A 13,978-nucleotide genomic window follows, 5' to 3' on the forward strand; every position below is an offset into this window, starting at 1 on the left:
ATTAAAATATATATTTAAGTTTTAAATGTATTTAAATTAAATGATAAATTGTTTAAATAAATAATAATAATAAATAATATAATTTAAAAATTGTAACACTTATCAATTATACATATTACAAACATTATTATAAAATATAAATATAAATAATATTGTTTAATTTATTTTTATAAAAGTAAAATAATAGTAATAATTTAATTACTTTTATTAAAAAAGTAAAGTTAAAAAAAAATTAGAAATTCAAATACAAAGATATAACCTATTGAAATTATATTAAAAATAAATATATATATATATATATAATTTGAACATATGCATTACATGAGTTATATCAAATAGTAAAAAATAAACATCAATGTAAAATTAATAATAAATATATTTAAAATAAGAAATTAAAAATATTTAATAGATTGTGATAATTAATATTGATTAGACATGTTGTGTGAAGTGGAAGATAAAATGATTGAAAAAATAAAATTTCATATAATCTTTTAAATTTTTGAGTTTGATTGGTTAGTGTTAATGTCATATTTTGATTGATGAGTATTCCTGTGTTGCAGGAACTAATAATAATGTCAATACAAATTGATGGTATTCCATAAATTACCTAATTAACTTTTTTTATGTGTGATATAAGAAATTTCACGAGTCACTTCAAAATTGTAATCTTGTAAGAAAGCCATGCAAAGATGCACGGTCTCCTTCCCTATGAGAGTGTTAAGCTGCCTACATAATCTTCCTAAGATATTGTAAGTTGCGTGACATAATCTAAGATGGCCCTCCTCACGCTTAGCATCTTTGCACCAATTCTGCCACGTTAAGGGACAAATACGGAGGATCTTTATTTCCTTTTCAACCCCACAAGGATAGGTAATAATGCCCGTGTCCATTATAAACGTTTCGGACGCCTTCCATTACATTAATCCCTGTTTCAATTGAAAACGCAGGCTGTTTACTGTTTATTGTATAGTGGGTGCAAGCTTATTCCGCCAAATGCGAATGGCTGTGGTTGCCCACTTTCAATTTCCCTCCAAGTTTTTTCCGCATTCTCAATGCCAAATTCCTGTTGGTAATCAAATTTCCATCAGACCCTTCTCCGCCATGACCGTTCCAACTGTTCTCTTAAATAGCAAATTGGCATCCAATCAGAGTCAATCTATTGCCAACTTAATCCTGTTACCAAATATGCGAGCCCAATTGGTAGATAAATACTTGTCTTTTGTTCAAAAATTATTCAATTACCCAGAGGAGAATAATACTTTAGGGAACATTTGGGTGTGGTACATTTCTCTTGCAGTCATATTTTCTGTGGCAACAGTCAACATAGATGACGCCAATGCCTATGTGGTAGTCTCCCCAAGAAAACTGCAGACTGATGAATTAAGTACAGTTAATCTCTTCAAAGAAAGTACTCCATCGGTTGTTTATATTACAAATCTTGCTGTAAGGTATGCTTTCCTTGCTCATTATTTAAGTATGCCACTTCTTTTGTTATTTGTGGATAAAGAAGGAAAAATTAGCTACCATCAACACCAGCATAGATTTTTTGTTTTCCCTATCAGATTTGGGTAATTCAATAACGAAATCAATGTTAACATCTTTCCACTTATATAGTAAAGACTATTTGTTGTAACATACCTTGATTATGTATACTCTTATAACAGATAGGCGGAGTGCCATCCTTTATCTTTATTGTATAGTTCATTTTACAGTCCCATCATGGTACATGGCATTTTATTATCATAAAATTCATAACATGTTTGGTTCTATACGTGCAGAGCATTTCAATTGAATTAATCTGTATTCAGAAAGTGCACCTATTTTGGCGTCCAAATTTGGCCCGCAACATCAGAAATCACTTTAGTTTTATTTGAACTTTGAACCAAACCCCGTTATACTGTTATCGTTAGCATATGGTAATCAACTTTTATTTTGGCATAAAAAAATGGTGCTGGCTAATATCAAGACAAAATGTACCTAAGAAAGGGAAAAAAAAGGAAAAAGTCAAATATGAAATTTTCTCAAAAATTTTGTTGTTTTCAATCACCAAATATACAGATCAAATGTTAAAAATTTCAAAAAATTTCATTGTATTTTCGTTTTTCGGAAATTTAGTCAATAGTATAATTTGTAGAGAAGATAGCCGCTTCCTAAATAGTGTATTCCATGTTTGTTTGCAACTTTATCAATCAAATACGTTGAAATGAAAATAGATTTTATTAAAAAGAGGAAATCGAATTGCTATATTCGTTCTAACAAACTCTCCAGATGTCTTTCAAAGAATCAGAGCCAGGACTTACAGTAAATAGGTATGTAGAAAGCTGCTCCTAAAATTTGACGGTAAATTAAAGATACTGTAGTATCGTACAATGGTGTTTGATCTGGTCACCCCCATTTCTGCTGTAATTAATGGATGGATTTTTGTTTTAAAAGCCATCAGTTATGTCTTTTTTTTATTGTTGCACACTGCAGCTCTTTATTTTGTCTTAAACATGGACGTAATGCAGATACAAGATAGCAAAAGAACGTATGGATAGATTTTTGAGTTGGTGTAAATGGTGCGCAATCTCTGGAATCGATTGATAATATCAATTTTTGTTTCAGTGATTTGTTGTTGACATTGTATACTCCATGAATACGAGAGTAGGAATGATCAGTAAAATAGGTCACATTTTCGATGAATGCCAGAGAAGGAACGATTAGTAAAATAGTTCGTAAGCGACTAAAATGTTTTACGAATAAGGCATATCATCTAATTATTTAATATTTATTAATGAAGTCCTATAATTTCTCTTTCACTTCAGTAAAGTTAGGTGCATTAGTTCAACTAGAGTTTGCTTTTCTAGCTTTAGTTCAGCTTTAGTTGAACTTAATTTAGCTCCTACTTTTCATTGTTTTAGTTCTCCTAAATTTAGGATTAGGGCATCTCATGCTTTCTATAAAACAAGTCATTATTCATTGTAATTGTATCCCAGTTCATGATTTGTGCAATCAATACAAAGATCTAGGGTTGTCATACATAATTTTATCTTTGTGTGATCTCTTTTGTGCGATAGCCGTTTTGCTGGCAGATGATTCTTCGCTCCTATGGTTGTTTCATCAACTCCTACAAATTGTAGTTTACACTTTAAATCTCATGGAATTACATCTTTATAATGACCCTAAATAGTTGTTGTACATACTAAATAATACAATTGCTATCTGTTTCAGAAGAGAGCAGAAATCTGGAAAGGAGCTTGAAGTGAAATCGATGGGAAAACAGAGAAACAATCTGAATTTCCCCTGCAATAGAAATCGCGACTTTTGTAAAACCAAAATAAGTTAAGAGCTCAGTACAATAAACCATTCTGAACATTGTTGATCCACATATTCTCTGAGAACTCAATGGAAATTTTAAGATTAAGACAAAAAATTAATCAGATGAAGAAATCATTAGGATCAATTGTGGTCAAATTAGATTGAAAAAGAATATATTAACTATGATACGTTGTTCATGTCATTATATGAGTGGAAAAAGAGGTTAATGAGCTCGGACTCGGAAAATTAAGGTCCTATTTACCTTTCAAACATCGTTGGCCCAAGTTGGTAATAGAGGAAAAACTTGTGAGGCGGAAAAGCACATGGATGAAACAAAATGACAAATGGATGCAAAAATGGGATATCAACATCCAAGCTTGCCCGGATAACATTAAAGAAATAAAAAAGTTTGTCAATGAAAAATTTCACAATATTCTGTGGACAAGACACATAGGGAGGAAAATATCTTATTACATTAAAGAATTTAATCCCACTTCTAGTCATGATGAAAAGGCCTATATAAGGGCACCTATTAACTGGAAAGCAAAAATGTTGATGGCACAAATTAGAACTAGTTCACATCAGCTGCGATGTGAAACTGGTAGATGGCAAGTTCCAAAGGAAGAGTGGGCAGACAGAACATGTTTATTTTGCAATATGGGAACAGTGGAGACAGAGCAACACTTTGTCATGGAATGCTTGGCTTACAACGACATCAGATCTGATTATACAAAAATTTTGCAGAACAAGGACTTCAACTATTTATTTGAGGAAGATCAAGTGAAGAGAACAGCGGAGTTGATTATCAAAATTCAGAGAAGAAGAGACAAGTTAACCAAAACTTTGCAACTGACTAGTTTGGCTCCTGACTCGGGAGGGCGATTGCATGGGTCCCATAGACTACTTTAGTCTCGTGGACGTCATTAAAATCTATCATATCATATCATATCATAAGGACATTTAATCAGCGTATAGATAGCAGACATATTAATTAACCAGATAAAGATGGTTAAATGTAGAGAATGGTGATGAGTTTATGTTTTCAAATTGCCACTCATCGCTAGTCATTTGCATTTAATTGACTATAACTGTGTGCTATTGACTGTCAAACGAGGTACATCTTTGACCTGTTTCAAGAGGTAACTTGGTCACTGTACACGATTTAGTTAGGAATTTAATATCGTTTGATTATTGTACTCACCTTGACAAGAGATTAATTTCGAATTTTAGTATCATTATAAATAACTATGTTTATTGGAATAGTGATAGATGGTGTGCTACTTGTTTGATCTACCGTTGATGTACTAAGGTTTGACCATAGAATTGTTGCCATTTATTTTTGTTGATCTATGTACTTTGTTTTATTGGAAGTTGAATGTCATGGCGACTGCTGTATATGTTTGGCTAAGAGAAGAGCACTTTGATATAATTCTTGTTGACTAGGGGAAGAGCACTAGTTACTACCCATGTTCCAATTTTTGTTCACTTTACTCCTTGCTCACCCAACTCCACCAATTACTAACTTCACAGAAACAAAAAAATGATAACTAAAAGGCTAAAGCCCCTTAATAAATATTTTATGTATCAATAGTCGTGCACTTGTAACCCCAGTAGTTAGTTTCTTTGAGTGACTACAGGACATTTGTGTATAAGTATTGACAATCTTTTAACAGCCTTTGGGATTCTCGTGCATAAATATTGGCAATTTTTTAGGTGGATGGAGTCCACGGTTATTAAAGCATATTTAGGCAGGTATCGGGCAACACTTTAAATAACCACTTTTTATGCCTTGCACACATAACAAATCCCACATGATACATTGTTATTACACAAAAGCCAGAGTAATAGCTATAAGCAGTTAAGGTGCATATGTAGACAACAAAAAAGATCCTTCAAAATATGATGTACTGTTTAGGATCTGTGGGTATGCGAAGTTAGCTATAGCAGCTATTGATACGCTTCCCCTATCTTAAATGTTGCTTCTCTACTATTAAAAATTGCTACACTTCGTTTTTCTAAATCCTCATTGAGGTAATTCCGGGGATGAGATATGGCTGAGTACTCAGTTGACATAACTTTTGGGGATAAGATCTAGTTAAAATTGGCAATTAATGTCAAGGGATTCTTGTCCTTCCAAATGTGGTTTGCTGATCTGTTGAGTTTGATTATTAATCTTGCATGTCTTTCTGTTGTGTCAATATCCTGCGAGGATTTATAATGAGATCATTTTACTCTTTTTAACCATTAATCAGAAATATAAATCATATTCATAGATCAACCGAAACAGATATTTTTTGAATGTTCTGTATATGTCATTCTTCCATAGAACACAAATTTGAAATAACAGTTTGCCTTGTTATTTAATTCTGTATGCATATGTTTATAATTGCGATGCAGCTGCAAAAGTAAGATGGAACAATTACTTGTTTCCACATGTGGCCCCTTCTCTTCTGTTGCATATCAAGGAGCATCATGAAGAAGTAATGGTTAGTTTTGTTGCCTAAGTCACAGATGGTGGGGGAGGAGTGGAGTGCAGGCAGGAGGGAAGAACTGTACTGTCACTGCCCGACAGGGAAGAGTCACACAATTGATCCAAGCCATGTCTACATAGAGGTTAGTTTTATGTTGACGCTGGCCGTGGAATTTGAGCTGCCACTTGGGTCATTTTGGACTACGCTATATGCAGCCAAAAAAAATAGGTTAGTATTCTCAATAGAACAAGGTTGAATTTTCAAGGAAATAAGACCATATGCCAGAGCAATAAAAAATTCACCATGCAGGAAAGCATACACCAGCTATATGTAACATAAAGAAACAATATTTTATTCTTAGAAAAAAACTGTAGCTGTATCCTTACGTTCTCTCTAGTGTTCATTTTCCATGAGTACCTTCGAATCCCATCTAAATCTGATGTTAGCATGCTTATGGTGTGAAGCACATTTCATCTGATCTATGGATTTCAAAAACTGTTATCTTCTTGTTGTAAATTATTTTTATTCATAACATTCTCAAGTCAAACTTCAAATATTAACTACAAGCTTGGGAGATAGTTTCCTTCAAATACAAGGTTTTAACAATAAGCCTTTCTATACTTTGAACAGTGCACAAATAGAAGACCTCTTGAAAGTTGCAAAAATAACAGTTGTGGGACATGTATATATGGTCTGTAGCCTTTTTTCGATTAATTTTCTAATATAGGATCAAATATATCTACCATTAGCACAAATTTACATTAAATGTAATGGACTGAAATCAAATGAATCAATTCTAACAAATCTGCACAGGAGAGGAAGTAGCTTTACCTCGTGTGTTCATGTAATCGGAGTAGACCTGGCTAGTAACTAGTAGATATATTTGTAGGTGCAAACTTCTCCACTGCAAACCAACCTATGCAACCTGTCTATTACCTTGGGAGTTTGAGTTGAACATGTTAACCGTTCACATTTAAGGATATACTGCTTTTTATTAGAGACTGGCCTAATCAATTTTAGTTTTGGACCTAAATATTAACACAAGATGTATGAATCTAAACTATATACTTACAAGAACTATTATTGTCTACAGGGAAGATGTGTTTACACTGGATGTTCTTGAAGTACCTCAAGGTTCTGGATCTGGATTTATTTGGGATAAGAAAGGGCATATTGTTACAAATTACCACGTTATTCGAGGCGCCTCAGATTTAAGGTAAGATATTGCACTTCTATGGATTATTTGAAAGAAAGTGATTAATAAATATCTTGTTCTATTATATAATTCATGTGCAGGATTATGCATTTTATAAAATTACTGTTGCAAACAATAAAGTGAAAAAATCAAAAGACACCTTGTATCTTTCCACATTTGGATTTTGTATTGTTTATATCTGTTTAAGCAAAACAGAAAAGTTGATGTTCTGCTTTTGCTTTTATTATTTTATATATTCTATGTCATCTTTATTTGTGAATTATTAATTGTCAGATCTCTTGGGTTTTGTGGGAAGTTGATTCTCGTCCCCTTCCTTTTGTCATTTAAATTATTGACAGGACATTGAATTTTCAAACTTATCTTCATAGGGTGCTACCTTCTTAGTCATACTAAATTTTTCTTGTTCTTTTGACAAATTGAAATACAATTTTAATATCATGACCTCTCTTTTTGACTTTGAGTAATTGTACAATTTGACATCTTTCTTCATTAAAAGCTTTGATTCATAAAATGAAACGTAAAGCATATTAAATGGAGGTCCATGGAGGCTATTTATGACTTGTTAGTGGTTGAAATTTTGGTTTCTGACATATTTTTTAGCCTAGAGGGAACTTAGGCTTCCTAGCATAGATAAAAGGAACTTCCTAGTGGAGTTGATAACTCTGGTAAAAGGTCAATCAAGTATAGAAAAATCTGCAGAAACATTATCAAGAACTGTATTGTAGGGTGAGGTTTAACACATAAAATTCAACCTTAACCATCTTGGGGACAAACGTATCATAAAGCTTCATATTGCTGACATCTCATAAAATATAATACTTGACTGAAATAATTTTACTGGTAAAATTCTTGATTAATCTCTTATGCAAACTTAAAATGCATGGAAACATCAGTTCTTTTTAATATCTCACAACTAATGCAAAGCCTATTAAAACAAAGTGGACGTAATGGCATAATGTCCCGGAGTCACACAAGTTGGGCCAAGCTTAGGAGAACCAAATTGTCAGTGACACCCCTAAGGGAAACAACTTCTAAATAGCAATGTCAGTTGGCCCCAAAAAAGGAAATAAAAAACTCATTAAGTTCATAGCATGATAAAAAGTATCATATAATGAAAGCAATAAAACAATAAAAAGTATAAAGCAACAAACACAATAAAATAATTTAAAGCATCAAGCGACAAAAGCAATAAAACTGGTAGTTGAGTGGATCTTTAGAATCCATTTTGAAACTCAGCTCATCTATTAAAGTTTAAGTCTCTACCATCCTCATTAGGGTCCTAGTCTGTAATAGCATTGTCATCATCATTCTATTCTTATTTTGGTGATCAACTATTAGGAACTGAGTTGTTGTCAGTCCAACAATTGGCTGATAAACTCCAAGAGTGTTCTTTGGCAAGATTTGACAAATACTTGTCAAGTTTCTGGCAAGTTTTTTCCAAAAACTTTCTGAGCTTGTGCCATTAAATTGAGTCCTTTCCAAAACAAAAAACAAAATCATTTTTTAAAAGTATTGTAGTAAACAAAAATGTGTCAAATAACGAATTTCTCTCTATGTGATAAAATTGTGAAATTGGTGTACAACATAAAAAAAATTGTGGTTTTAAAGGCACTAATTTGGGCTTGGTGGTAAGGGCTTTGCCCCTTGACTTTGCCTGCTTGGCGTTGCCCCTTGACTTTGTTTTTCAAGGGCATTGCTACAGGACCTCACAAGAGGTGCTTCCCCAACCCCCCCCGAGGGGTGCTACCCCTTGATCTTGTTGGGACCATTGCCCTTAGACCCCCCATGATGGGCCATTGTTTACCGTACAAGGTAAAAGAATACTTATCGCATGTAGTACAGTAAGATATAACACAGAATAGATACTTTATTCATATACACAATGTGCACTCAATGTTTACAATATGATTATGCTCATTACAATGATTACCATGATTCCCCAAAAGTCCCTACGAACAATGTACATATACTTTCTCGAAGGGGTGACTCAACCATCATGTACCCATTCGGATACTATACTACCCTTCGGCTACAATATAGAATTTATCGACAACATCATCCCTCCCAAAAAGTAAAGTTGTCTCCGGACGACAATACAACAAAACTCAAAATACTAAGCAGAGGGATGCATCCTTGACGTAGTGACCATCCACACCCTCAATTTGTTTAGCTCTGCCCGTAGCTTGTACACTTGCTCCTTTCAAACTTTCAGTTTGGCCTCAACCTCCATTTGAAGCTCCAAAGCCGACTGCATCATCCTAGCAATTTCTCCCAGCTCCTCTTTCTCATCTGCTACTCTCTCCTTCTCTGCTGCTATCTGTTCCTTCTCTACTGCCAATTTCTATAGCTGACTTTGTCTGCCTAAGAAGGCTGCCCTCTCCACGGCTAGCTTGGCAGCTGACTCCTCTCGAGCCCTCATTGCTACTACCTGATCTGCTTGGCTCCTTTGAAGGGTGTAATATGCCTCCCTGTGTATCTCCACTATCTCCTGAGTCGAAGCCTCTACTTGGCTCTCCATACCAAGATCTCTCGTTGTGGCCCAATCCTGTCCCATCTCTGCAATCTCCACACTCGGCCATCCCCATTCCTCAAAACAAACTGTAAAGATAGCCGAGCATCCTAATTTCATGAAGGATACTACTCTCTCCAACTCCTTTACTATTGAGTCCAAAGCCTGAATCTCTACAGAGGTCACTACCTGGCGATCCTGAGTCGCTAGAGCTGCTACATCAGCGAAGAATGCCTCTCTCATCCCCGTTTTTGGTGCTACTGGATGCTGTTGCTACACACCAATAGCCCTCTCTACTGCTTCTACCATCCACTCAACAGTGCTATGCGGTAGTCCCTCATCCTGTGTCGGCTCCTCCACCTGTGCCTGCAAAGGGTCTTCCTCCGAAATTACTTCTCGTGTAGGTGTTTGCAGGTACGCCACTCGAGGTGCTGGGGTATGGTGGAACCAAGTACTCAGGTACGTGCTCAACTTTTGGGTTCTACTCTCTATCTTGCTCAGGTGATGCTAACAATGTTGTATCCACTGTAACCATTGCATCTGAACCCACTATGTCCAATTGGACACCTAGTGCCCTCAAACCCTCACCTGTTGGTATCTCCATTACTCCTACCTCAGTGTCCATCTCTGCATCAGGTACAAGTACCTCAGCTCCAGCCTCAGGTAAAGCCTCACGAGCAACCTCCATCGTTACCTTTGAATGACTGTCTCCGTTGGTGGCAGATGTGCCTTTGCTAATGCCTCAGGAATAGTTTGTGTCTCCGCTCGTGCCTCCGTGGTAAGCTGAATCGCAACTGAAGCTGGCGTCATCACTATTGGCTACCTAAACTGACCAAACCCCAAAATACCATGAATGCCTACGGGAGCCAAATGTGTCATCGCTGAAAGTGCAGGCCGTGGGAATCTCAATGGTGTAGTTGTAATTACCTCTACCTCCTCGTCCTCTTCCTCCTCCCCGTCGGTCCCACTTTCCTCTGAAGAAGTCTCCTCTTGACCACTATTAGTATTTTTGGCATCCGGTCTCAATCGTTTTTGTCCAACCGTGGTCTTGGTGCCAAGTGTATCAAGACGTCTCATTGCATGATTGGGGGTTCACCTGGTGCGAGTGGTCTCGGTTTGGCCTCCAGTGCATCATTGGGGATCACCCATGTCGTTGCCTCCAAGAATAGCCCGATGACATAATGTGGCATGTAGAATGTTTTGTGTTGTAATGTCATAAATTCATACATCCGTTCGGCTAACAATGCAACCCAGTCATACACTCTTTCGTGCAAAATACCGTTCATCATTGCCACCTGTGGGAATTAAATATTTGAGGCACGGCTAGAGCTTGTGAGGCGACTCTTCACAACGTCCATCAAATAGCGCCAATGACCTTCCTGCACGTTGGATTTCTTCAATCCTCTACCCCTTGAGGTGTTCGTACAAGCTTCTTGCTCCGCGTGCATCAGATCCCCACATACCAGCTATATCGTGTCTTTCCTTCTCGACTCATCTTTTTTGGTTTGCTATCTATTTTCCTTCCCCCTTGTGCATGACCAGGTATTTCGAATATCGGTGTGAAGTCGGCCAGTTTGAATGATATCACCAAGTTGCAACCAAGGTAAGCAAACGTATTGGTTCGAGAGAACCTATCATACGTTTCTATCATGATACATAAAAACCCTTCATAATCTTTGATACAGAACACAAGCATTTGTATCACCCATTCGACCTGTGCCTTCTGAATGCTGGCCTTTACTGGATGGTTATTAGGTGTCTCCTGCCACCACTTTTGGCATTCTGCACCATTCAATCCTTCAAATGCAACATTCTGCACTGTGGGATTATTTGTCGCAGCTGACTGTGTTGATTGCTTCACTTTCTTTTTGCTTGGTCCTATACCTGTTCCTCCTGCTACACGGACTTCGGATGGCAACGTCTTCAGATTCCTGTTCATGACTATAGTTGTCGCTGAATCCTTGTCCAATTTCTTTTTCCAGGCTCTCTTGCCGACTGAATGCATACTGTCACCTTTTTGTCGTTTTCCTCGAATAAAAAACAAAAATCTGTTAGGTCAGTTACCTCCCTCTATACAATTTTATTTTGAAGTTCCCTCTCCTATCTTTGGTGTTCATATGGATCTGTACGACTCTTGCTTCCCTGAAAAGTACGACTCCTTCCTCCTGAATGCTTTGGTATGGCCTCCTATTCTTCACTTTGTTATGTATTCCACCAAGCTTGCTTTAGCGCCTCTAAACTGTGACTGCATGTGAATTGGTATAAGTTCTTCTGTTTGTGCCGTATAGGGGTCCCTCTCATTATTTTATAACCCTGCTGCCCATACCATACGGTGTATGACTACACAATACACTGTCTCCCCATAGTATTTTGTACCACTAGAATATGCACTGACATGGCTGTACAGTCTCCTTTCCCTGTCTTATGGTGTGCTAGTGTCTCATCTGTGCGATTTCTACTCTTTGCTCGGCCGTACGGTGGATCACTGCAATTATTTGTTGACTCCATACAAGGTCGGGCGATCCAATATATCCCTCTATTGCATTCCGTACGTCCATACGAGCCGTAATTTTATTACTCCCCTTATATTTCTTCCTTCCATACGGTGTTCATCTAAGTGCTTTTTACTGTTTCTCCCTTGTGTACGGAGGTACTTATTCCCCTTGGGCCGTACGACCAAGTTTCTTTTCCCTCGACGTCCGTACGGTCAAAGTCTCCTTCAATATGTGGCCATAAGGTGTTTTTGATGGATCCTGTAACCTTCACCTGTGCCATACGGTTTCTATCCCCTTTCTTGTTTATGGTTTTTATATAGGTTGTACGGTATGTATTTGTTCCACATTGCTATGGGCTCTCTTTCTATCCATACGGCTGTACGGTGACTACTTTAGTATTGCTAGCTCCTTTTGATCTTTATGACCGTATAATGGTTTCTTCAGTACTCTTTTAACAATTTATCTTCTTATAAGCCGTACGGCTATGTTTTATGGTAACCATATTCCCTCTACCATACGACCATTCGGCTAAGTCTCTGTTCGTATGGTCAAAATTCTTTTTACACTTGTCCGTACAGTGTGGTCACTTTCTTGATACTCCTGGGACCTTACGGTGGTTTTAATCAATACACCTTTTGTCAAATTGTACGGTACGGTCATCTCCTTCTAGAAGTGTTTTTTCGATATATGACCTCTAGTTACTATTTTATCATTGCTTTTCTTTCAAATTTCCATTCTTTATCATTTATATTTACTTTATATATATATACAGTATTGCTTTTTGTTCTTTTTCAATTGTTCATCCGTGAGGGCGCATTATTTCTTTCATGATAAATTTTCAGCTTCAATCCATTCACTGTGTCAGGTACTTCCTCCCTGTCTAGCGTGTATAATTTGATTGCCCCATTATCGCCAATTTCTTGTATCTTGTATGGCTCGACCCATTTAACTTTGAACTTTCCTGGTCTGATCTCGTTCCGCCTGTTATACTTCAAAATTAATTGGCTTGGTTAAAATTTATTCAATTTCAAGTGCTTGTCATGCCATACCTTTCACCTGTTTTGTGTAACTTCCGTCGCTCATTGTGCTTGCAATCGTCACTCATCAAGTTTATTTAAGTTATACAATCTCTCCCTTAGGCTTTCCATGTCAGCCAATTTGTTCTCGATGGCAATCCGTAAACTCGGTACCATGAATTCTGTCGGTACCACTGCCTCCTGTCCATACATCAACTAAAACAGAGTGTGTCTGGTTGTTACCTTATATGAAGTGCAGTATAACCATAATGCTAACGGTAGCTTTTCTTCTCAATTTTCTCCCTCAACTACACAGGATTTATAAATCACCCTGACCAGGATCTTATTCGTGGCTTCTACATGTCTGTTGGCTCTTGGGTAGTACGGGCTCGACAGTGAATGACAAATTTTGAACTCGGTAGTGAGCAGTCGGATGACATGAATGACAAAGTGTCCTCCTTGGTCGCTTGTCAACTGTAGTGGAATCCCGTACCTAGTGATGCTTTTCTCATAAATAATTTTTTCTGTGCTCACCACAGAGTTGTTCGGTAGTGTGTGTGCCTCCACCCACTTGGTCAGGTATTTCGTTGCCACTATGAAGTACCTGCACCTTCTAGTTCTGCTTACCTTAAGGGGTCTGACAAAGTCCAATCCCCATCTTTCAAAAAGCTCCTATGCGTGCGAAAGATTGAGAGGCATGAAGCCCCTTTTTAGTGGTTTTCCAGCTCTGACATGTGTCGCATGCAACAACCCACTCCTTGGCGTCGTTGTGCACGGTTGGCCGCCAAAACCCTGCTAGAAGTATCTTCCGTGCAATTGTGTCTGGCCCCATGTGTCCTCCTGCTAGTCCCTCATGCACTTCCTTCAACACCTTTGAAATTTCCTCCTCCAGAATGCATCGCCTTAGGATCTGATCAGGTCCCATCTTGTACAGTAACCCATTGATCAACCGAAATGTTCGACTTCTTAGCACC

General features: G+C 37.2%; 1 protein-coding gene across 3 annotated transcripts in view; it reads left to right on the forward strand.

Moving 5' to 3' along the window:
- The first annotated feature begins 759 nt into the window (after positions 1–759).
- Positions 760–13,978, forward strand: part of LOC149575618 (protease Do-like 1, chloroplastic) — a 328,128-nt gene continuing 314,909 nt past the window's right edge. For 2 of the 3 annotated variants that reach the window (XM_089815385.1, XM_089815386.1), the window contains exons 1-2: positions 760–1,448; positions 6,862–6,984. In XM_089815385.1, the coding sequence (XP_089671511.1) occupies positions 994–1,448; positions 6,862–6,984 (578 nt within the window). In that variant the 5' untranslated portion in view covers positions 760–993. Of the gene's footprint in view, positions 1,449–5,694; positions 5,997–6,861; positions 6,985–13,978 lie in introns of all 3 variants that reach the window. The other variant, XM_089815387.1, reaches the window with a different exon arrangement.

Source organism: Cupressus sempervirens, chromosome 2 (genome assembly GCF_028749045.1).
Source record: "Cupressus sempervirens isolate cs-2001-9-10 chromosome 2, ASM2874904v1, whole genome shotgun sequence".
Lineage (NCBI taxonomy): Eukaryota > Viridiplantae > Streptophyta > Pinopsida > Cupressales > Cupressaceae > Cupressus > Cupressus sempervirens.